The 25,538-nt window shown below is 42.0% G+C and overlaps 1 protein-coding gene across 4 annotated transcripts in view; it reads left to right on the forward strand.

Annotated features, from left to right (window-relative positions):
- Window positions 1-18,991: 18,991 nt before the first annotated feature.
- SCAF4 (SR-related CTD associated factor 4) overlaps window positions 18,992-25,538 on the forward strand; it is a 48,075-nt gene continuing 41,528 nt past the window's right edge. For 3 of the 4 annotated variants that reach the window (XM_075033829.1, XM_075033831.1, XM_075033832.1), the window contains exon 1: window positions 18,993-19,274. In XM_075033829.1, coding sequence (XP_074889930.1) covers window positions 19,245-19,274 — 30 coding nt within the window. In that variant the 5' untranslated portion in view covers window positions 18,993-19,244. Of the gene's footprint in view, window positions 19,275-25,538 lie in introns of all 4 variants that reach the window. The other variant, XM_075033830.1, reaches the window with a different exon arrangement.

A 25,538-nucleotide genomic window follows, 5' to 3' on the forward strand; every position in this document is an offset into this window, starting at 1 on the left:
TTGGTGCTTTGCAACTGAAAGCATTAGTTTTCCAAGTGTTTTCCTTTGCATACGGATAGACTTGCTGCATGATTATTGCAAATCTCACTTGCAAATCATGGTTAACTTGCTGCAGTCATGTCTCTGTATGCAATTTCCCTAACTATTGAAACCACATCAAAAATTCAGAGCTGGGAAATCCAATTATCAGGTGCACAATTTTTTACAGGTGAATACTTTGGCATACATTCAAGAGGACCTGGCATAGCCCTGAAACATTTCCAAAGTTATATTAAGCTTAATAATAAAAGAATTAAATAATAAATTATGAATCCTGTTTGTGTGATTTTACCTAATGGGACTTGGTATCCGAAATCTGTAACAATTCACAATTAGCATAAAAATCTATACGGGATTATTCTTAACTCACAAAAAGAAAGGGGTGCACAGTGTTCTGCAAACATGAAAATAAGTATGGGACCAATTCCCAGTTTCTTTATTTATAAGATTCATGTTTTAATAGGACAGGTCATGCAAGTAAAAAGGCAGAGATCTGGCTCTTGATCCTTGCTTCTAGAGCTTTGCAAACACTGAAAGGCTGAAGCAGGTGTAGAGGATGAGCGGTGGAAGCAGAAACAACGTACGGAAGGATGTGATGCTGCTGCAGAGGAAGCAGGCGGCCATGCTGAGCATAGGTGAACGGAGGGATGACTTGGAGAAACGCATCCGATTTCAAGTGGAAACAGATGATTATGCAGAGTCAGAGCTTTTCAGTTGGAACATAGTATGATCCCTTTGTGATCTAGGGTACTTTCTAACAGGTTTTTGACATCTGCTTCCCACCAGGCTTTATATCTATGGCAAAAGCCTCTGTGAGTTAATTAGTACCTGTTTACCACCCTCCATTTAGTCCATAGATACTTCAATCAACAGGTATCTCAGCTTGATGCCAGACTTACAGTTTTTTCCTTTGCATGCTTAAAAGAAGGACTAACTGGACTGAACTCAAAAAAGAAGAGAAATGTGTTTCTTTGTTACCTTGAAATTCTTTTGGTGTTAATAAGGGCTTCCTCTTACATGGGCTTCTTCTATTTAATGATTCAGTGTTGGTTTAATCCTGAGCATATAATATGTGCCAGGCTATTGTCATGGAGGTAGTTGTGATACACTTTCTTTGCAGGATCAAGAATGGACAGCCTGGGAGAGGTCACCTTCTTGCCTAAGCGTGAAGAACCCTCATAGCACAGTTACCAAAATCTGAGGTGTTTATTTATTTCAATAAATTTATTTATTGTAAAACGCCTGTAAGGTAAAATGATTTTGTTTAATTTCCCTGTAAAAGTCTGGACACATATACATTGTTTAAAAAACCAGATACATACCAGGCTGGCCACTGTTCATCGCATACACACTCCCCCAGGACAAGTTAACCGTGAGCCTCCCCGCCAGACCCTCAGGCAAAAATTTGAGAAAACAGATGGGCCTTACATTGTGCCCTGAAGGTCAATGGATGCTGGCTCTGCTAGGCCACTGGGAGAAGTAAATTCCTGAGCTGAGGATGTTTCACAAAGAAAGCAGAGCTTACACTCTCCAGATGTTCAAATTCAGGGTGTGTCAGCAAAAACTCTCTGACTGGTCTCAGCTGTCAAGATAGAACTTAGAGGAGGAGAAGAGGAAATTCCTTGGGCAGCCGCAGTCCAAGCTACACCGTTTCACTGGTCCAAACTGGTGGTGTCGGATTCACATCATCAGAATCGACACAGGAACCGATGCCTGGAAACAAATACGGTATGCAAGGACTGTGTATTTCATAAGGAACCTCTCTCTCGATAGCGTAGCTCATACGTGATATTCTTGTGTAATTATTTCGTAAATTACCTGAAAGTTTCCTGCGGTATGAATTTTTTTTTTCTGGTCAACTGTATTGTTTTGGCTTTCCTTCCAAAAGCTTGGGGACACACTGTGCCAAGCCTTCCTTCCAAGGCTGATTTGCCTCCCACCTGTGTTTTAGTCCACAACCGAATCTCTCAACATTGCACGGTTCCCTTTCCACACAGCTACACATCGCCCTCAAATCCCAGTTTCTGGCTTGGGCATCTGAGACTGCGACGCCGCGGCAGCAAGCAGCAGCTCCTCTGGAAGCCGCCCCCAACTCCCTCACAAGGAACTTGGCCAAAACCAGCCTATCTGAATGATGCTTCCTGCATGCTCAAAGGAATGTTTGCTCTCATTTATTTTCTGGTTCTCCCCAGGTTATTTCTTATTTCTTGCTTATTTTTCAGTCTCAGAAGTATTAGCAACAAGCCCAAGCCTGCTATCACGTTGATTCAAAGAACACAAACCAGTAGGAGCTCTGGGACAACTGATGGCTTAGACCATTTGCTCATGTCTCTAATTTTCCCATCAACAGAAAAACAAAACAAAACAAAACAAAAAAGAGATGTTGGTGAATTAGTCTTTTCCACGAGATTTTCTTGCCCTTTGTCTCACTGGTCTCCTCAGTACAGAGGCAGGTTTCTTGCCCCCAGCTCCCAGTTTGGCTGCTGCTGCGGCCACTCAGGCTCAGGTCCTGCTGATGCCAGGGGAGGATTTGCTTCAAACGCTTAGGGAGAGAGGATGGGAGCTGGCCAGTGTTAGCAGAAGGAAAGTTGCATGGACTGTTAAAGTGGCTGGCAAACTACCAAGAAACAGCAGTTTCTTCAAGAGCGGCCTGCCTGGCAGCCGGTTCGGCAGGACATGGTGCTCAGCAGCTGGCACCGCACAATGCTCCCCTGCTACAGCTACGGTGTCTGGATAAAGCGTCCAAAATGCCCTAGATCTGGCACCACCACCAGATGCGTCTTTCCAAACCCCTCAACAACGGGCAGCTGGCTCCACCACCAGACAGGGGCTGCCCAAAACATCTTCATAGTCCTGGGCACCCCTGCTGCAGGCCTGAACTCCTGAACTTCGAGTGTACTGAGATGAAACTCCCGAACCTCAAGTGCACTGAGGTAACAGTTTTGGAGAGGGTTTTGCTTGGCTCCAGCCTTGTCTCCACGTGAAGATCCTGAAGCTGCAGAGGGCTGGCTTTTGGGCTCCCACCCGATTCCTCAGCCAGCTCACCTGCAGAGCCGGCGCTGAGGCGGCCCTCACTCAGTGATGCTAATCTGAGCATCTAAAAATCATTACTCACGTCTCAAAAAAATCATGAAGCTGGCTTGAAAATAAGTCTTAGCTTTTTTTGTCTTTCTGTTCCGGTTTATGTTTTTTTTAGGTTAGTGTCATTTAGACTAACTCTGAGGATATGTGATCTCTCAAACATTTCTTTTCATAGGTAATCTGTGCCCAAATGAGCACTCTTGTTTAACAAAATCAGACTAGTCCTAGTGAGGAAGTTTTACAAATTAAGCCCTAAATATGTGTGGAATGACCAAATCCATTTTGGGTATAGAAAGTGCTACTTACAAATTTTCTGCAGAGAGCTTCCAGTCAACACATCCTTGTAAATCCTTCAGTGGGAAACTGGAAGCCAGTTCCCGCTGGGTCCAAATAAAGCTTTTACATTTTTTACTGGTAGACTTTCTAGAGAAATGGAGGAAAAAAACCACAGAGAAAAAAAATAGTTCTGGGCTTTTATATTTACATGATTACAGAATCACTCAAAGATGTGTTTGAATATGTCAGGATACCAGGTTGATTATTACAAAACCCAGTAGGTTATTCATTTCTGCACCTGTTTCTTTAGCAAACACATACTTTCTCCCTTGAATCAGCACTGATTTATCCACCTGGCTGATGAACACTAAGTATCATGAAATACTTGGCAGGGAAGAGGAATTACTCATGAAAACTTTGGCTTTGATATCACTTTCAGACCCTGCTACTCCCTGTCTGCTCTTAACTTAAACGGACAAAAGAGATAATGTGACTCAGGCACTAGGTGGGTATTTCTGCCTATCAAAAATAACATCTTAGTCCATTTAAAACAAGGCCCATAAATGCATACACAAAGGAAAAATAAGAAGGAATAAAGAAAAAAGCTGCTAAATGATCAGAGTATTTTGCACTCCTGTAACTCCATCTGAAAAACTGCATCTGGTTCTGTTCATAATTCAAGGAGTAAGTTGGTAAACTGAAGAAAGTTCAGAAAAGAGCTATGAGAGTGAAGAAAGACCTAAATAATACACTTTACAGTGGAAGAACTTGGTCCTTTTAAGCCCAGCAAAGGGAGAGGTGATTGCTCATAGTCTGTATGTCTAAGTACGAACACAAGCTCACAGACAAAGCTATAATGAGATCCAGTGTTTGGGAGCTGAATCTAGACAAATTCAAGCTATAAAATAAGACACATATTTTTAACAGTGAGGGTAATTAACCACCACAGCAACCCAGTGAGGCATTATGGCAAAGTCTCCTGCTTTGGAATTCTTTAAATCAAAATCAGATGTTTTTATAAAAGACATCATATTTCAAACAGGAAGAAGCCTGATGCTGTGTGTCAAACAGGAAGGCGGGCTAGAGCATCGCAGTAGCCCATCTGGCATTACAAACCATAAACTAGAATTATTGTTTTGTAATGAACCAGATTCTCTGTGGAGAATCGAAATTTTTGCCATTGGAGCTGGAAGTTACGTTGCTGCAACAGGGAGAGTGCAAAGGTAAAGCAAAGCATCATTTATAGAGAGAGACACTATCTTTCATTCAATCAACTGATAAAGTTTGATCAGCTTTCACTAGCTTATCTGGAATTTTTTCCAGCTATATCCATTCATCTAATAACATATTTTATCTCCTGACAAACCCAGCTTCATTTATTGTGGAAGGTGATTGAAGGACTAGTCACAAGCTTGTCATTAGGAAATGCAAAGGGAGAGAGAAGCAGACTTACAATGAAAATAAGAAGCTGCAAAACATGGAAAGGTGAAGGACAAATGGGACAAAGTTGTGTTTAGGTGATGAATCCAGGGATATATTTAAATACCTAGTGATTATGTACACAGTCAAAATGCAGAAATTCTTGGTTTACTCATTACAAAAGTGCTGAGCTCCAGAGTGTGTGTGTAATTTGGCACAAAATGTTAGAAAAGTGACTGGCTCAATTGCTTCACCTACCTTTCAATTAGGGGTATCTATCTCATTTATGGAAAAGAAGAGATTGAACCTCTGATGACCTTGTGCCCTTCTTCTCTTTACTTACATATATTTTGTATGGCACTGGGAGGGTCCTGGCAAATTGGCTACTCACCCTCTTGGTCATGGAAATGAAATTTCACAAATCCTTAGATGTAGTGACTTCTGCAAAACGAACCATCAGAGCATGGAAAAGTGTTAGCTGAGTGGGCAGCAAAGAGATAAATGATTTACAAAGACAGAACTATGGATGGCTCTGTTCAACATAAGGCAGATCCTATTTTTCCAAGGCAGACCATTCCCACACTTGCGTTATATTGTGTAAAATTCCTAACCCTTCGGAATAGAGACTATCACTGCTTAAAATTGCTGCTCTGGTACGAGGCATCAGTAACAAGCTTGATTTTGCAGGAATGTTCAGTTGCAGGACTTGGGGCACTTCCAGCTGCTTGCTGGCCCCTGAAGGAGTGGAGTTGGGGCAAGAAAAGCGAGTGTGATGAGTGCCCAGTCATACTTCTCATCCTCAGCTTGCTTCTGATGCCAATAATGCTACAAGCCCCTCACATAAATAGCAGTGTTTTACTGTGCCAGACAGTCAAAGTGGGTATGAAAAACCAATCAACTGACTGACAGACAGTGAAGATTATGTAGCAAGAAGATTGTAATGAAATACCTAGTTATTAAGTGCACTGCGGCATTCTGAATCACTTACAGTTATGATTTAAGTACTCCTTTAGTCTGTCCCCTAAAATACAATAATACAGGATAAGAAATGACAGATGAAAAAACCAGATCTTTATCTTGAAACAAATAGAATAAGTAGTTTTAAGTGGATCAAAGCCATACATAAATATATTTAAAGCATAATATTAAAAGTGAGTCCATTCTTACAAAAGTTTATTTTTAGAAGTAAGCCTATTGATATAACAGGGTGGTTTTTATATATAAGGATTACTACTTGAGGGATTTAAAGGTTTTGACTCTCAATAGCCAAGGTTTTACCCTATCGGTTAAGCAATAACAACAAATATCAATACGTCATCCCGTGACAGATTAAAGCCAGGTTTCTCAAAAAACCCCAAATGTGTACTAAAAGCACAATTACATGAGCTTCATTTTCTTAGTACTCTAAATAAAGTGTTAACAAACTTCATGGTCTTTCAAAGCATAATGCACATATCTTCATTGTAAATGCCAAACATATCTCATTTCCAGTTGGTTGATTTCCAAATAGTGTAATATCAAAAATACAGAACAGTTCAAACAATCTTTCCAAAGCGTCAGAAATAATTACTTCTGAAGTAGTCTCAGTCACTACATTCGAGTAAAATATCTAAATAAAAATCTTATTTAGAACTACATGTTTCCAACTATACCTGTATGCTTATGACAAGATATTTTTCCAGAATCCACTATAAACTTACTTATATTTTTACAACATATCTTGTATTTGTGGATATAGATTAATTACAGGAAAACAGAATAAAGTAATGAATGTATCGGAAAATACCTTCACAATGTATGTTTCTCATCACACATAAATCCCCAGGCATGTAAACATTAGTAAAATTAAACACATGCATAGATAGGCGCAGGACAAGGATCACACTAATGAAGGCACTGAGGCTGCAGCTAATTTATCAGTAGAGACCTTGCAAATGTATTAAAATTAAAAGACAGAATTATCAATTTATTCTGGTTTGACTTTAGGATAACATGTTTTACGTATTATGCTTCTATTTATATACCCACTTATACGGTACATCAACGGAAAACAATGCACTGATCTCAAATAAATAATTCACTTCAGCTAATACATTAAGAATGCTCCTCACAGAAACTCCTTAGTGGTACAAATGGAACCTCTAGAAGTACAAAGGGTATTGAGAATGGTCTGAAAAAAGATGCCACAAGCCAGAGCCCACTTGGAAATGCCAGGCAAAACGCTTTGCTCGTGGAGGTGTGTGGCAGTGCCAGGGAGGGAAGGTAGCTGGCCCACAGGGCACTCAGTGGTGCCTGTCCCTACAATGCCAACCAGTGCTTTCCAACAACACTGTTCTGGTTTGGAAAAAAAATACCAACACAAAACCAAACAAAAAATCCCCCTGCTATGAAAGAGACTTTTCAGAGGCAGGTACAGCCATCAGGTGCTAAATTGCCATTGACAGTCAATAGGAATCAACTGCCTAAGTGCTACTTCTACCTCTGAAAATCCACCCTGAGGATTGTGCTACCACTCAAAGGATGGCCAGAGAGTTTAACCTTTCCCAGGAAAGGTTTCCTTACATGCCACAAAAATACACTTAGTTTTCACAAGTGTTTGAATTGTCCATCTAGTGTCTCAAAGATAATTTTTTTTTAATGAGGCCTTCTAACTTTCAGTTGTGTATAAGGGCTTGTTGCACAAACCTTTGGCCACACTGTTATTTTCTCTCCTTGAGTGTTTTTTATGTTTTCAGTAAGTGAGGATGACCTCATGGCATTCACGTCCCGTTTCTGTCAATATTCAATTCTTACATGCTACCCAATACCAAACAACATAGAGTAACTCACTTCCAGCAATACCAGAGGCAAGAGGTAGGCAAAGAGGAGAAGGCTGGTTGCAAATGGTCTCATCACCAACTACAGCTGGCACTAATTCCTGCATATTAATATCATCCGAAGAAAGGGTCAGGCAAATTGCTGTTGGTGGTTGGTCGCATAGCAACAGCAGAGCAAGTGCAGAAACCCAAATATTGTCAGACTATAGAGCCATGGCAGCTCTCGGAAGGCAAGATAGTACAAATATATATTGAGTCTGCAGAGCAACAGGACAAAATAGAGGAACACTGCTCTGTTTAGCAGGAAATTAAAAATGAAAATACTAAAAAACCCAAATGACTTCTTCCATGAGATGTGGGAAGGTTTGGGGCTAAACACCATGTGCACCCAAAACCATGGGATGAGTTGGGCTGCACCCAGCCAGGAGAGCGATGGAGGGACTCTGCAGCTGCTCTCCCACTTCCACACTGCACACGGAGCTGCTGGTGGTATTAGCAGGTGGGTGGCATTGGGACATCTGACCAGGGTCCCTCCCCTGGATGCCCATCTCGCTTCCCCATACACAAACCTGGGCACAGACACTTGGACATCTAGTTCCTGTGGACTTCTGTGGGGGACAGTCTTCTGAGTGCTTTTGCAGCTTTGGGAAATGCTTTTGCATTTCTAAGTCTCTGTTGCTTTCTGAAGAGAGCTTTGAGACTGCCCTCGAAAGTAAAGTTTGCCATCCCCATGAATAGCAAGCACAGCTGAAGGACATCCTCCAATGTTTCTAGCACCCTGCAGGAATTATCATGCTTGAAAGCTTAATGTGCTATCACTCAGGCCCGGGATGGCTGCCTGTAGTACCTCCACAAAGTAACCAAGGATCACGCTACATTCACAGTAGGATTTCAAGAGTGTTCTTCAACTATTTTAGGAGCTTCAGCAACCAGAAAACCACCTCCCTAACTAGAACCTTCTGGTTGTCCCAGCAAAGTACATAGGCTGAATTTCCCCCTCAGCCATGGTGACAGGACACCTAGGTGTGCTGTGTGACAGACTGGAAGGAATTTATGCTGACACCAAACAGTCTACTGCTTTTCTGCAGAAAAATACAGGTCTTCCATCTGCAGACCTGATTGATGAGCACCCAGCAGGAGCAAGCGCTAACTTCACATGCACACAACAGGATTTTTTTTGTGCATTTAAGTTAAAACAACCTACACATGCTTTGTAGGAAGCTATACAATTAGCTGAAAATTTCACCTCAACAGTATATTGCTATTTTGATAGACTTAATTTGAGTTAATGGGTTCAGAAGCTGTTTTTCTCTACCCAATTAAATGTAAACATATCTCATGACATATTAAGCAGAGTCAAATACAAACTGATAACATATTGATGTTTCATGTCCTCTTGTTTTGCAATGGACTGTATAAAGTCCTTTACTTGCTTCATAATTGCTAAGCCACCTGGGACCTCAAAGTGAGCAATGACTTCTCCTGAGGGGCACCATCGCCCGTGTCCGACAGAAGGGGTGCCACAGCCAAGTGGCTGAGCAGCAACACAAGGATGCTGTAGGATGGCTACAAAAAGAAGCCAGGTCTCCCAACTCTCACAGTACCTTATATCCAGATCTCACTTAACATGCAACTTAGGCTCTTACAACACCGCTGTCTTGGTATTACTGTTAGAGTAGCATGTGAAATAACATAACCATCATATAACTTGTTTTCTCTCTTTAAGCAGGGGAGATTCACACACGCAGAGTAATGTTTATCTTGGCGGGGTCTGTTTTGCTAATTATTTATATTTGAAATGACTGTATTTCTTCTTTCCCAACCCCTCCCAGTGAATTTTGCAAATGAAGCATGTAACAGCTTGGCTAACAGTTCATGGTTAAAGAAGGCATGGTGTTACCCGTGCATTTAGTAGCAGGTATGCTTACACTGCCAAGAGCTGCTTGAAGCCTGACGCGTGCAGTCAGACAGTGCAAAACAGCAGCAGCAGGCTTACATCTCACTGCCAAGCACCTACAGCCGTCCAGTAAAAGACGTACTGAGACCTGGTTTCCACACGCAAAAATAAAAAAAAAAAAGCACGCAGTCTGGATAACGACTGTGCCTCATTCCAGCTAAGACCCTGTTCCGGACCATTGGCAAGCCAGGACTCCAGCACTTCGAGCACAGCCTCCTCACGGCCGGTTCGGATGCAGCCAGCCAGCCCACCCCTAGTGCTCCTTGCAGCCCTTCCTGCTTTCACAGCTCATAGTCTTTTATCTCCTGCCAGTGGTCAAGTATTTGATGTTGGCATACAATTAGACACCAGAGATATTTTCTAACTGCTTTCCCTTCCCAGACTGTTGATTGCAGTCTTCAGACTTCACAAGGCCCAGGAGCCCTTTGGATTGTTTAGGGGCTTAGCACTTGGATGTGGATCTTCAAAGACTGGGCTGGGGTTTGATATGGCTTAATTTGGTCTTGAATCACAAAAACTACCACCAGAGCCAGGGGAGGAACCGTTTGTTAGTGGCCATGGTGCAGCATGCATGTGTGGGGGTATATATATATATTTATATGATTTTCTTACCAAGAGACATTTGATGAGAACATGAAACACGTTTTCAAGTTGTTCTCACACTTAGTTTTCTGACTGAAACAGGACTCACAGGCTGGGGAAGTTTGGATGCCAGCCAGCACTCTCCACTACAATGCTTACTGCTTTTATGGAGAGCAAAGCAAAAGGTCTGGAAGTGGATCCTGAAAATAAATCAGTGGTAAAAAATGGTAGTGGGAAGAAGGCTGCAGGTAATGGCAGGTGAAAGGGACAGAAGGTCATGAGGGGTTAGCGACTGTGTCTCTTGGTGTAATGAACTGACAACATCATCAAGCCCCTGGCAGACCCTGGTAAAAGGTTTATTCAAAGAGCAGGGCTATAGGGAGGCTGGATCCTGACTCCGTGAGAGTGCCACATGCACAAGTCCAGGGATTTTAGGCAGCACTACCCCATGCACAGCAGGCCAGACAAACCACTCCAGTTTCTGCTCCAATTTAGATGGGCCCTATGATCTGCACAAAAACATGCTGACAGCCTTGGGAAACTGCCTAGATGAACTGCAGCCACTTTATAACCTTCCCTCACAATCTCTTACCTACAAGTTCAGAGCTCCATCCCTTCGAACTTGGCTACACAGAAGAGCTGTATTGTTTTAACAAGACTAGTTTAGAGCAATGTCCCTGATGTTTGACAAAGTTATACTGGGTTAAAAAGGTTCATGTTGGGATGGCTTATCACAAATGGGTATGGGAAGTTAGTTATGCTGAAGAACAGCACAACTCAGTTTCCATGGCTATAAATACCATAATCTGGGGAGGAAGGGCAAGCAGAAGTACAAAAACCATAGGTGATAAAGCTATTTCAGTAGAAAATCATCTTTAGACCAGGCCTTAGCGTGTAGCACAAAATCTCAGCTGGAATAAAAAAAAAAAAGAGCTAGAAATTGCTTTTAGATTATTCTCCTTAAAAAACAAAACAAAACAAAAAACCCAGCCACAACACACAGGATTTTTGTTTGATGGTTGCCTTCTGAATTCAGGGGCATATGAGATCCTTATTACTGATTAAGGAAATAAAGAGCTTCTATGTGGAGTAACAAGTTCCTGGACTTTGTTCTTGAATCTGTGCCCCTCATGTGCTACGAGATCAAAGTGATCTTTTATCCCGTGAGTTATCATTTGCCCAAGATATTTACTGCCATTCCACAAACACAATTTCAGCAAAGATAAACTGTATTAGCCTCATTTACCCTTTCTTAGTGCGTACATAAGTGCCATCTTCTGGCCATAACAGGGACTGTAAGAGAAGTGGTAACCCCCCCCCCCCCAAAAAAAAACCACCCACAAACCAAAAACAAAACCAGTTTTAAATCTAAGGAGTAAAGTCCGTGAAGAATTATTTGCTCTAGACATAGTAGTGGACAAAGAACAAGTGCCTACAGATTTAACGTGAAGAAATTTCATCTGGAAGGCGATAGCTTCTTCCTAAAGTTCAGAACCATCACATTTGCAAACATCCTTCTAATGTTGGTAGAGCGGGGAAGGACAGACATAAAGCTCTGCTTGTAGGTGCATCTTAATCAGATAATGTCATTCGCCTCAGCTGGAAGCAGCTGCAGCCAGTGGCCCAGAAAGCCCTTCTTAACCTGTGCTCACAAGATCAACATGCTGAAACCTGAAAAGCTAAACAATCACCACAAATGAGGATTGTGCCACCAGTACTTCAACAGTACCAAGGGAAAGTGTTCAAATCCCTCTTAGGGCACTTTAGCAGAATTCCAGAGAACCTGATATTCATCACCCCTGTACTGTGGTGTTGGGCTGCAGCCGCAGCACAGAACTCTGCTGAAAATATGCACTGGAATCACGTAAATCTCAGCAATCTGTCCACACATCTCCCATGAAGACTGAGACAACTACCTATTGCCACATTTTATAAACTTGGGCCTAAGAATTGCTGTCTCTTGCGTAGGTTTTCTTTCTCCTCCCACAAGTATAATCTGACTAGAAATTTCTACCAGTATATTGCAAACCCAAAAATGCTTAAAAGTTAATTAGTTACATATTCCTTCTTAGTCTTAAATACTTCATGGTTACATCCCATAGTAAATCAAGTATCACTGATAGTACCCAGAATTTTATTGCACCCCATGACACTTAGCTGCCTTAAAAATCCCACCTTCTGAAGTAGTGACTACACAATGACTACATGAACATCTTGATGTTAAAGAAAAAAAAATATCTAACTTTCTCATCAGCATGAGGAAGAAACACCAAAAAAAGACAACTTCCAAAAGCTAGAAAGCAAGTAATTACAAAACATGTCTACTGTTCTTGGTGATTTTTAAGTCTCACTCATTATGGGGGAGGAAAAAAGGACTGAACGTGTTTTTTGAATGCCTAACCCAGACAATATAAAACAAGGCACTTTAAGGCGGGTTCAACAGAATGGGTTACTGTAAACACAGATTATAGAATATACTGCAAACAGATGATACACAAATAGAAATTACTTCAAAATCCAGAAGCCCCTTTGCCCTAGATAATATAGGGAGGGAAGGCGAGAGGCTAAAAGGAACAGTAGGGAGTTTGTTATTGTTTCTGCACAAGATGTTCGGCACAAACTCTTTTGAGACCTGAAGTGAGCTTGATGGGTTTTGTGATAATCACGAAGGACAAAGCCCCCAGTGGTTCCGACCTACTGATGCCAGTAGGAGGTTAAGTACAGAGTAGAGGAGCCAACCAAGTACAAAGTACAGAGCAAAGGAACTGAGCCCTGCAGTAATGTATCATCCAAACCCACTGAAACCTGTGGGAGCTTTATGTCAGTGAAATTTGGAAGCACAGAACTTAAATAAGGACATCAGGGTTTAGGACTATTATTTAGAACTGATTTGGCAAAATAGATACCAGTGCTGGAAAAGGTGAATGTTCCCAGGCTTTACTCACAAGAAACACAGCAAGCTGAAAGCTGGTTTCACACAGACAGCATTTTCTGCTTCTGTTGACTGTGTAATCTGTTTTGTTTTCTCTTAAATAAACAAACACAGAAAACAAGAAATAAAATTCCTAAATTGGACACAAACAGTGTTTTTGCTTCTTCTCACCTCACTTACGGAAGGGGTGGGAAAAAACACTTTGAGGTCAAATTTCATGGAATCAAAAATTAAATACATTGTTTTAAAATACCTAACAAGAAAGAGGGCAAAGAACTAGGACCACAGAGTTACCAGAAGGAGACAGAGGTTGTACAAGTGGTGAACAGTTTCACATTTCTAAACTTTTTATTGCTATTGGCTTACACACATGCCTAGAAATTGACTCAAACTCAGAACGGTGGCTGCCTTAGAATTGTGGGATTTTTTCTCAAATAAATGATTTACTAAAAATGTCATTTGTGATTCTTAATTAAAAAGACATCTTGCTTCCTATTGTGCAGGTTTTCTAAAGCACTGAATAATTAATTTTAATGTGACTACATGAGCACATTCATTACAGTTGTTCTTATAAACCCCATAATGTGCTAGAAAATTAACCATCACATATAACGTCCATTTCTGTGTTTCCTTGCTCTGTGTCCTAAATTCCTAAATGTTCATATCATCTCTTCAGCCACAGTTAAACACTGAATTTTTCAAAAGAATTAATTACTTTTTATTTAATGACTGTTAGCTCTCAGCAGTCTCTGTGCCTCTGATGGACAGCAGGAACAGCAGCACCACAGTATTACCAGAGAAGGAAGTAATTTCTGATATACTTTGATCTTCTGTCTTGCATGTACAATAAAACCTTGCCTAGTGTCATAATCTTGCCAGCCTCCACATCAGACCAGAAGTTGTTGGTGAGATAACTATGGAGGAGCAAAGTGGGAAGCCTGTTCTCATGTGTCCACCCGCAAAAGCAAGTCTCGATTGCACAGAAAACCTAACCGGCACTTTGTCTTCCACCAAGTTAATACTCTATCCCATAAGCTTTCAAGTGCAAAACCTCTGTTTACTTAATAAGGAGTTGCACAGAGGTCTTGCAAAGTGAGCTCATTATGATCTTGTTGTATGATTTGGAATCTCTGTAAATACTGGGGTAATATTCAAGACCCTCTGGAGGCAGGGGATTAGTGGGCAGTCCCATTTCCATACTGTTATCCAAGATATTTTGTTAAAAGGCAGAGGCTTCCTCCTGTCTGGAAAATATTAAAATAAATGGTTATACTAAGCATCAGATATAGACAAGCCACACCCTCAGCTGTTAGATATCCATCAAGAGCAGTTTTAGATATTGTCTCATCAGCAGTAACACTAAGGCCAAGTCTACAGCAGTAACATTATGGCAGAGCATAAAAATCTAAATGCTCACAACAGACAAAATCCATAAATTCCCCCTGCTCCAACTTGCCAAAATAAGCTCAAAAGTAACCCCCTGGCCAGAAAGAATTATTTTACACCACGCTCAAATATTGGTATTCATTTGAGAACACAAGAGAAAGCCCCACACGTAGAATATCTTAAGTGCAAACATCAGATGCAGCTGTCTGCATCAGAAGGCTGCCTGCAGAATCACCTTGTTTCACTTTGGCCACTTGTATCACTCCAACAGTGCAAAGGCAGAGAGACAACCTCTAAGGTGACCAGCTGTTAAACTTTACAAGGTCTTCTAGGTTAGAACCCAGGACCTTAAACTATACCTGTGTACTTATGGTGGAACTTAATTTGAAAGCTAGCTCTGTACAAAGCTTCTGCACACTGCTTCACTCCTCCACTAAGCAGGCAGGCAAAAACACTCCCTGTCCTACGAAGTTTCCAAAAGGCTTTCAAAGCACAGGTCCACTACAGTCAGCCTTGTCAGTAATACTTAAGTTTACAAACAGTAGAAGAACAGCTCAGCATCCATTTAACTCTGCAAGTACAGAGTCACGGTGCCAGGCCTGCAAGTTTAATCCTTCCACAGTACAAACAGTGAGGGAAAGACAAACTCTTCCCTCAAAGACCTACTGATTTCAGGGATCTGATTTTAGCATGGCCTATATTTGATGCCAACGTTTAGAGAATGGTAAGTAAAACCCTCCCTGTGATGTGAGGTAGAGCTACCCAGAGTGCTAATCACATTGCAAATACTTATAAATCATGGTAAACATATACAGTATTATTTTAATAAAGAATATAAAGCCACAGCAATGTATTGAACATTGCAGGAAAAAGTTTTGCTTTCTGCAGAACATGGGATTCCAGGAAATTCTAGTTAAAAAAAAAAAAAAAGTTGCTCCATAGGTTAAATTACAGCAGTAAATTAAGAGAGTGATAATGTGCAAGTGATAACTAATCCTTATCAAATGAGTTAGAGAAACACTAGTAGGCCAACACAGATAATCAAAGGACAGGGAATATGACATTTCTATGGATGATTGTTGTCAGCCATTTTCTTTGTCAATAATGATGCACAATGCCAATAATAATTTAGGAGACTGACCAAAATTTAGGACTCTTAACATCTTCAAAGATCAAGACTTAATGTTACTGGAAGAAAAAAAAATGACAGACATATGATTATGTAAAACTTTGAATGCTTAAGCTAACAAATTCAGTTAAACTTGTATTTCATTATGTATAAAATGACAAGGACTATATTCAAAAACATTTCAGATTTCAACAAGCTTGAATAAGACTTGCACATGTATTTCATCAGCTTGTACAAAGACAAAAAGAATCATTACTTCAAGTAACCATCATTTGTTCTCAACAGCAACTTCCATACGTTGGTGTGGACATTTATTGCCCATCTGTCAGAAACAAAAGTAAGCAAGCTGAACAAACTAAACCCGTGCACCAACACAAGTCAAAACTGTTGAACATAAGACATATGGAATAATATGGATCAATATTTTAAAATATGTGTTATATGAACAATAAAGAATAATACTAAATGGTGTAGGAGCCACACTGGATTACATGGTCTTTGAGGCAAGGACCATCCTTTATATTGTACAGATATGTAACACAATGCTGGGCATCGTACACCATATATTCATACAATGCCTAATGTTGTTATAAAAGCAACTTTAAATAATAAACCTGCTGCGAGCTCAAGTACCTGCAAATGTAAAATTGACAAAAGTATAATGAAAAGAATATGCTTTTCATTAAGAAGTTATATGATTGTCTCCTCTCTCTATAGGTAGTCACAATACAATACAAGCAATGGCAAATTTTACTTTAAAATTACTGAGCATATTATCTTGATGAAGCAGATCTGCTTTGAATAGACAAGTCATAGCCTAGTAAAACCCAGACTTAAGTCTAAAGCTGCAGTAATTAACCTACTTCACCCTTTCCCACCCCAAAATCCTAACATTCAGCCCCTGAGGAATCAGAATTTAATTTTCAATTAACAAAAGTAGCCAGGGATAATTCTGCAAACCCTAAGGATTTGTCTATACTGCAGGCAAAACCAGAACCACGTTATAGCACAGACACAACCACACCAGACTTTAGCTTGGTAGGGGAATGGGCACAGAGCTTAGCACAGCAAGGTAAGCACTAACGCAGCTAGCCCATCAAGCACAGAAGCACTGCAGCTACCAGTGCTTGTATTAGACAATTCTGAAACACACTGGAGTACACTTACACTATCTTTCCCCCCTGCAGGTTACATAAAATCCGATTATGCATAAGTCTGATTACAAACATGCTACAGAGGCAGATTTTTTTTTAAAAATAAGATTCATAATAAAACAATACTCAGTACATAGACAGCAACAAGTATTTAACACTCAGTTTTCAGAGGAGTCACCTCTAAAACCTGTAGTGACACCCGATTGAAAGGCAAATATATAATATAAAAAACTTAAAAGTTTTAATAGGCAAAAGAACTCCCAAATTTACTGTGAATTTCCAGAATCACTGGCAGCCTTCCCTGTCCTGGGAAGGTTTTGTTTTTCTGTACTATGCATAAACTGTTAACAGTGTATTGAAAGCACTGCATTTGTATTATCAAGTACGTACTGAAAGGAACATAATGTCAGGTACTCAACATTATAGAAACAGCTGTCACCATTTAACAACTAGGTTTCAAATCTGAAAATTAATCACCAATACAGGAAGTCCATTCTCACTCATTCTTTCTCCCTAAGGCAAGAGCCCTCAAAGAAGTCATTCTTACTTCTCAGAAAGCTTCTTAGCTGATGCAAGAACTGGACAGAGGTAATTTGCATTTTTTTAACCTCTCATCGCTCTACCTTTGCTGTTCATATTTTTCAGGTGGCAGAACAAGCTACCTTTTGTGAATTTTTTAACAGTGACATGAACAAGAACAGTAGTAAAAACTACATGTGAAGTAATTTACCATGTCGAAACTGACAAAAATCACAAAAAAGCAGAGACACTGACACTAAATGGGCAATATCATCTTCCCCCCCCCCCTTCTCTAGCTTGGCTGCTTTCTTTAAAAAAGAACTAGGAAAGCTAGAAATTTTTTCTGATAAAAGATGAGCCTATAGAAATTCATGACATCTGGAAGAGCTTTCCATTTGCCACTAGAACCTATTTATTTTAAAAAATCCTCTGAATATCAGCCATATAACTGTACACAAACTCCTCCTTATGCATTTCATAATCCGAGTAGAACAAGGGTTCTTGTTACTCTGTCAACTTTCCTTGAATTTCAAAATATTTGCTTTTAAGGAAGGCTAATTGCTGGACAGCCATATATTGATGAGAGGGAGAAGAGACTCCTGAGAGTAATTTGCACTTAACAACTCAAGCGCTAGGCACAGTTTAACAGCAGAACACAAAATAAAGCCAAATACACTTTATGTGAGATTCCTGTAACATTCTGAGTCTCCTCTTTCCAGTTTACTACCTTGCTGATGTACCGGACTGGAGTTAAACAATGAAACTCGAAGTTAAACAATAACATTTTGAACATACCATATCACACAACACTCCACAAACCTCAAATCGCTATGATTTAACACCGGCACCAACACATTACTATAGCATTTAACAGTGCTCTTGACAAATGGGCTCTTTAATTGATGTCAGTAGCCAGCTAATGTCCTTGAAATTACACTTTGCAGCGTGCGTGCAGTTTTCTCACGAACATTAGCTCCCATTGTTAGCGTGAACGTAGTCACTAACCATCTTCTTCACCGGTGCAAAACACTTGACTTGCAGTTTTGCTTGCTTGTATTTAAGCAAGCAGCAGTTTCCTCCACCGTGACGGTATCGGTCGTGCTAGGTATCACACTCCAACGCCGGTCCATTGCTCCACTCAGAGCGGGGTTTAGCGTGTGCTCTGTGCCACCCGCGGGACACGATTACAGCGGATTAAAAAACCACCCATTTTTAAGTGTGAACATGGAAGCGGGTGCCGCTTTCTCGCCAGCGCCCCGCAGCTGCCCGCCCCAGACGCGGGCCGTGCCCCGCACCCTCCTCACGGAGCCGAGTCAGGCCCGTGCCGGCGCATGCGGCCCCGGCGACCCCAACAACGCCACAGGAGCCGCGGCCTCCCCCGAGGGGAGGAGCCGCGGAGCCTCCGGGCTCTGTCCAGACCCTACTGCCCACCCAGCGGCTGAGGGACGAGACCGCCGGCCCGAGGACGCGCCCGGGGCCGGGGCCGGCCGGCTGGTGACGGGCGGGCGGCGTTAGCCCCGCCATTTCCCCTCCCCGGGGGCGGGGCCGGCGCTGACATGGCGGGGCTCGGGGAGTAACCCGGCCCCGGGTCACGTGGTGCCCTCGCCGCGCCGCGCGCGCACTCCCTCCCTCTTCTCCCCCCCCCCCCCCCCACCCCCCTTCTCTCTCCTGTGGGTGGCGCGGGGCCGGGAGGCCTGCACGATCCCAGGGTGCTGTGCGCGGCGTGGGCTCCGCCATCCCGCTGGGAGAGACGGTCTGTGCCGGGGCCCTGCCAGCGAGACGCCGCACCGAAGGAGCGAGCGAGGGACAGGGGAGAGCGCGAGCCCCGCCGCCGCCAAACGGCCATGTCCGCGCGCAGCCCCTGAGCGGGACCGAGCCGCCCCTCCTCCCCCTCCCCTCCTTCCCTCCCCCGCGCGGGCGCCCGCCCGCAGCAGCCGCCGCCGCCGCCGCCAACATGGAGGCCGTGAACGCCTTCAACCAGGAGGTGGGAGCCGGGGAGTGGGGGGGAGGGGAGCGCGGGCCGGGGTGCCGCGCCGGGCGGGAGGGGGGGAGGTCACGGTGGCCGCCATCGCTCCCCCCCCCGCCCCAACCCGCGCTCGGCTTCCGGCTCTGGGCCGCGCGGGCCCGGTGCGGCGCCGCCAGAGGCCTGCGCTGGGGAGGGCCCGGGCAGCGCTCGGCCTGGCTCGGCCCGGGGCCTCCCGCCGGCCCGACGGGCGGGGGGTGGGGGACACCGGGTCTCCTCAGTAAAATGGAGGCGAGCGGGGTCAGGCCCGCCGCGGCAGTTGGAACGGCCTGGAGCGCTCCCCGAGCGACGCCGCAGCCCGGGATCCCGCACGGGCCGGGGCTGGGGGTGGGGGGGGGCGCGGAGGGGATCTGGGGGCCCCTCTCTCTGCCACCCCCCCCTCCCCGTTTCCTCCTCACCCCACTGGAGAGCGTCCGAGCCGGGATCCTTGCTACGAGGCGTTCCCACTGCGTGCGTGTTGTTAAGGAGGGGGAAGCCGCGTTTCAGGACGCGAGGCACTTTTATTTCCTCGCAGCGGTTTGGCGAGAGACCTGCCATGTGAACAGGCGGCAAATAGGATAGGCTGGAGGTTGAATAGAGAGAGGGAAAGCTGCGAGGGGGCTTATCGCTGTATGGAAACGATGCCTGGGGATGGGACTAAGGGATCGACCCCAGCACTAGGGACATGGGAGGTAGGTTGGAAGGCGTAAGGCGTTCAGTCTCATTCCGTGGTACACAGAAGGTCCACGTCTTCTTCAGATGACTTTTTTTTTATTTTATTCCTTAGTCAGCCAATCGGAATTGGGAACAAAATGGACCGGGATTGTTTTTTGCATAATATCTAACAAAATGCTTTAGTCTCTACTTTATAAAGTTTTTGATACATGATATAAAATGATTGTTAGATTCGGTGATGCTCCCGCCCCAGTTTGACGATTTGACTTTCGCAGATCCTATATGGGCTATGCATATTCTTCTTGCAGATAATCAGTTAAAGCTAAGCCAGAACCTATACCAGAATGTTTAATACGTTTTGAAGGTTAGGTTGCTGTGCATGTTTGCTGAACAGAAACAGGAAAAATGGCAGACTACTCTCATGTGATGAAGTCATGCTGTGTAAAGTTCACTCTCTGCAACTGCTTGTCATATGCACACACACAAATGAAAATCTACTCGTCCTTAACAACATCATAGAAGTACAAAGTGAAAAGTAGATAGTATACGCCTCCTGTTAACGGTTTTATTTTTATTTATTTGCCCGTGTTGTGGGTGTATCATGCTGTCTTGAACCAGTGGTATGCAAGGATACAAAGCAAGTTTCCCAAATACATTAAAATAGAATGGCTTGTATGCAGCATTTTCAATTTTCGTGTAAACAGAACAGAAATATTCTTACCTGCCTAAATATAAACAAATTCTAGCAGATGATTGCTTTCAGTTCATTCATTTCAACATGTTGCTACCTGATAAAACTTAATTGTACAGACAGTGCTTAGTTTTTCTCAAACAATAAAAAACAATTCTTTTGCTGATCTGGTGGCGAAAGGATGTGTGACTTTAGAATGAAAGCAGTGTTTCTTGGTATTCTGTGACTAATCGTTTTAGAAATGGGCATGTTTTATTTCATACATAGTCCTCTCAGATGTAGTAAAAGCATGATGCTTTTATTTGATACAATCAGAAATATTGAGTGAAATTCTGACGGCTGGCTGCTGAAAGGTAGTAAAACACTGGATTTCATTTGAAGATCAGTTATGGGGAAGAAAACTATACTTACTAAAATCCCTGTTCTGCAGTCATTTGTATGTTTGACTAGGAGTGAGTGAGCGGCTGCGTGGTGCTTAGTTGCTGGCTGGGGTTAAACCATGACAGACTAGTTCCCTAGGACTACTTATGTGTGAAGCTAGCATGTTAATAAATTCAGGGTTTGTGTAATTACTGCCCTGTTCTCAGAAGGTGTGTTTATGATAATAGCTAAGGACATAAAGTGTGGTTCTCAAACTGTTCTCTTAACTTTCCAGCATGTGTTGCCTGAAGCTGTGCATGCAAAACAATACATACTAAAATAAAGTGTGAAACATCTCAAGACTTTTTTGAGGAGGGTAAGATTTGCAGTCAGATATTGTTCCATTTCTGGCCTTTCTCAGTGAAAGCGGAGAAAGTGAAAGAGCTGTTTTACAAAAGGTCTCTACGTTATTCACAGAATGGTGGGAACAGCACAGGCTAGTGAGTGTATGAGAACTCATTTTGTCTGTAGGACTGTCATATAATGCATGGGCGTTGTGAGGACTACAGAGGTACCAGTCTCTGTTCACTGAATAGTTATTTTATTGAGAGTGGAATAGCTTCAGCAGCAGAGATTGGGGTATCTACAGAATGCCCTGTAGGTCAAGAATTCCTGAACTTGCTGGCTGTACAGTGCCATTGTAGACAAAGAATTGCAGTTTTATAATGGCAACTTTAACTGCAGCAGCCATGAGTTTTGTGCTGGACTTGCCATGTGTGCTTCCGGCTTTACTGTCTCTTCTTCTGTGGAGGTGGCAGCTGTCAGCTCTTTGCCAGTCTACATGAAGGAAGAGATGCCACTTATTGCTTCAGGTGATATGATCATTTGGGATTTTTTGGAGTGGGTTTGGTGATTACAGCAATTTCTTGAATGGTGGAAGGTCCAAGTTCAAATCATGGCTGTAAATTAGGCATCCTCTAAGCTATTAGGTTGGTATCCTCTTCTCAGACAAAAGAGCTTCAGGAGGAAAAGAAAAGCACCAGCAGCACCTTTATTTATGGAATTTGAACCGTTTTGTTTTGGCTGAAGCTGTTCACCCAGTCCAGTAGAAACCATTAGTAGTTTTGGCTGACTTAGGCTCCAGTTCTACTCAGAAGTTCAGTTTCTGCCCTTTGGGTTATAGGCTTCTGACGGTACATGTGATTACATTGCAGTGAAGTAACAAGTTTCTGCCTGTTGTGATAAGTATGTGATCTTAACTGCCCATCTGAATTGCGAGGTAAAACTTAAATATAGAGGTTTGAGCTAGCATGTTGCACTTAGCAATTGTGGCAACCTAGGAAAGAACACTTAGAGTCAATTAGTTTGGCTCTGGCAATGGGTGGTAACTTACACGGGTTGCGTAATTTGATCGTATTTGACTGTGTTGCCCATTCCTTTAGTCCTGTTCTTTGTACCTATATTTTGAATGCAAGTTTACCAGTATATGTGCCTCTTAGAAATTCTCATTTTTCTACAGGAGCAAGCACATTTTTTGTATTGACCAAACACATTTGCTGCTTTATTTTTATCCAGCTGTACTCTGAGCAGATATTACTGACTGAATAGGTGGGATTTGACAGTTATGTAGTATAGTATATTTTCCCTGAGGAAATTAGTTCAAACTGTATCCTGGAAGAATGAGTTAGAATTCATCTACTGTTAGGTGTATATGTTGTGTTAAATTAATAGTACAGTGTAAGTAAATCACAAAAGGTAACTTGACAATGGTGCAAAACTTTGTTATGTTTTTAAGAAAATAACATTTTTCTAAAAAAACCCCCCAAACCCCAAAATCACACATCGGCTGTGGTTTATAAATGTTTTAATACTTGTCAAGTTTTAATTTAGGGGATATGCATTTCCTTTTTTTTTTTTATCTGAAAAATTTGAGGTATATTTTACTGGTTATAAAAGTTAGAAATAGAGATTTCTTCACAGTCTTGCTGCTGGAAGTAGAATAAAGCCAAGTTTCCTATTTTGTAATCTTATATTTGTATTGAGTAATGCAGTATATTCACTTAATCGCATCTCAGGTTGATAATAGTTAATCTGTACCGCTGAAACAATTGATATCCCACTTAAGTGTGCCTAGATCACAAACAGGATAGATATTTTGTGGGCTGTTTCTTTAGGGCTGCAGCTTTCTTCTTTACTATTTATCCATATTCAGTGTACTGGACAGTTGTATTTTTGTTCTAGTATAGCTATCTTATGCTAATGGTAAGACTTCATTTTGCGTGTTCTATTAGAATCTGTTGCTCCCTGTTCTTCCCCTCCCCAGGTCCTATAAATAGAGGTTAGCAGGATATCCTTCACAGTGTTTCTTCAGCAATTACTGGAACTCATGAACCCCAGTTAGATTCCCTCTGTTGTACAGCAAAGCAGCAAGGACACAACTACTAATATCTGTGGTTGGAGGAAAGATTAATGTAGTTTTTTGTGTATTTTGGTATCCTTTGTCTCTTTAAGAAAACAGTGAAAGCTGCTACCTGTTGTAGCTGCCTAAAATGATTCCCATATTCCAGTAGGTGCAATAGGCTGTATTTTTCAGTCAGTGCTGCCTCCCATATGTCCTGGGAGAGTGGTTAAGCAGCAGTTCAAATGCTGGGGTAGAGGGAGAGAAAGATAGGAGAGTGCTACTAGAGTTTTAGAGTGAATTTAGTCCCTTTTTCAAACTGTGAGACCAGACTGAAATTATTGCGAAGTAGTGTGCAGCTCTTTTGGGATGGAAGTTGCTTTGTTGCTTTTATGACTGTATCACAGTAATTGAAGGGTCATCATCACTGTGATCCTGAAAGAACTGTGTTTCTTCTGGACTGAACTGTTTCCAGGAAGCTGTGGCATTCTAGTAGAGATTCTCGGCAAGAGAAGAAATGAGATAAACAGCTTTTCAGGAGACATGCTGGACTTCTGAGCAAAGCTCTGATTTTAAAAGGCCAATAAGTTTCAAAATAAAATTCTATTCTGTGTACTTTTATGATGCCATTTTCATATGAGTGTCTTTTGTAAAGGTGTTTCTCCCCAGTGATTCAGGAGTTGTGAATGGTCTTTCTAGGCCACAGAAATAGCTTAAGTTGATGAAGTGATTTATCTTCATTGCCTGGGGTTCATATCTGGTCAAATTTAAATCTCACTTTATTTTCCAAAGAATGTAGCCTGACAGCCATGAATTTTATGGTGATCTCTTACCTTCAGCAGCACCTAATACTTGGTATGCTTCACAGCTGATGGTCAAGAATTTAAAACTTAACATTAATCCTCTGAGACACCACTTAGCGACAGAAATTTAGTAGACATCAATATCTTCTCCTTTTCTTAGCAGCTCAAGGAAGAATGGGGACCTGAAGAGGACAGGAAGCAATTAGTTCTGTAGGGGAAGGAAAACATATGTGGCTAACAGTTTTTCTTTGGACCTGTGTGTATTTTTTTTAAAACATCTGACCTTTTAAAGATCTGCTCATGCATTAATAGTAATGGTGTTTTGTTAACAAAATAATATGGTATCTGTGCTTGTTAGTCACGTCTTCCATCATCCTTTTTCTTCTGTAGGCACATGAACAAATAACTACAATTACATGTCTATAAGTGACTTGTAGTTCAGCTGTATCGGGTGGTTTCTAAATGCATAAATAAAACACATTCCAAAAAATAATGAATGAATGTACAGAGTACTGACTGTGTCATATGTGTGTATGGAGCCTGCTTAGAGAAATGTTCTTGGACATGTGAGACTTGATGAAACTGTTGAGGGTGTGTTAGACTGCTCTGTGAAAACTGGAGAAGGAAAGATTGAACGAGAGTATTGTAACAATGACCTGAGTGCTTGATATCCACTAATCACTAAACATTGTGTTTCTTTCAGTAGATCATGCTTCTATCTGTGCTGCTTCTTTTCTGTGGGTTTTGTTTAGTAAGTACATAAAATGGAGCCATACCTCTTTGTTTGTAAATAGAGACCTCTTTATGGCAAAGAAACTTCAGCAGGAGAGCAAAGCCAGGGAAGTCAGTTGAAGTCTTAAAAGGTATTTTTAGCTTCCTACTATGTTATCTCATGCTTAAAACAGATAAATAGACTTTAAGATCATACATCAAGCTCAAGACACCCCAAAGGGTATAAGCCTGATCTTTTTCCTTTTGTGCCAATGGGATAAGTCTGGATGACACTGTCTCACTTCTTCCCTAGTAGTTTCAGGTTTGGAAAGTGTATGAGCTGCCTTTTTTATCTGACCATGTGTCTTATGTTTTTCCCTTGGCACCCCTGTTCCTTCTTTACTGGCATGCACACATCACTATCTGGTTTTGCTTTTCTTGTAATGAATTCAGTAACGAAGTGAAGCTGATAGTATTCCTACATTTCAACTTGCTCTTGTTCTGAAGACATGCTGTGCCTAGACATGCTGTCTTTTTAGGATTCCAAGGTAGGGCTGTAGATAAATTTGAAAACAGTGATTCTCCCCTCTGCTTCAAAAACCCATAGT

Source organism: Buteo buteo, chromosome 8 (genome assembly GCF_964188355.1).
Source record: "Buteo buteo chromosome 8, bButBut1.hap1.1, whole genome shotgun sequence".
In the NCBI taxonomy this organism is placed as follows: domain Eukaryota; kingdom Metazoa; phylum Chordata; class Aves; order Accipitriformes; family Accipitridae; genus Buteo; species Buteo buteo.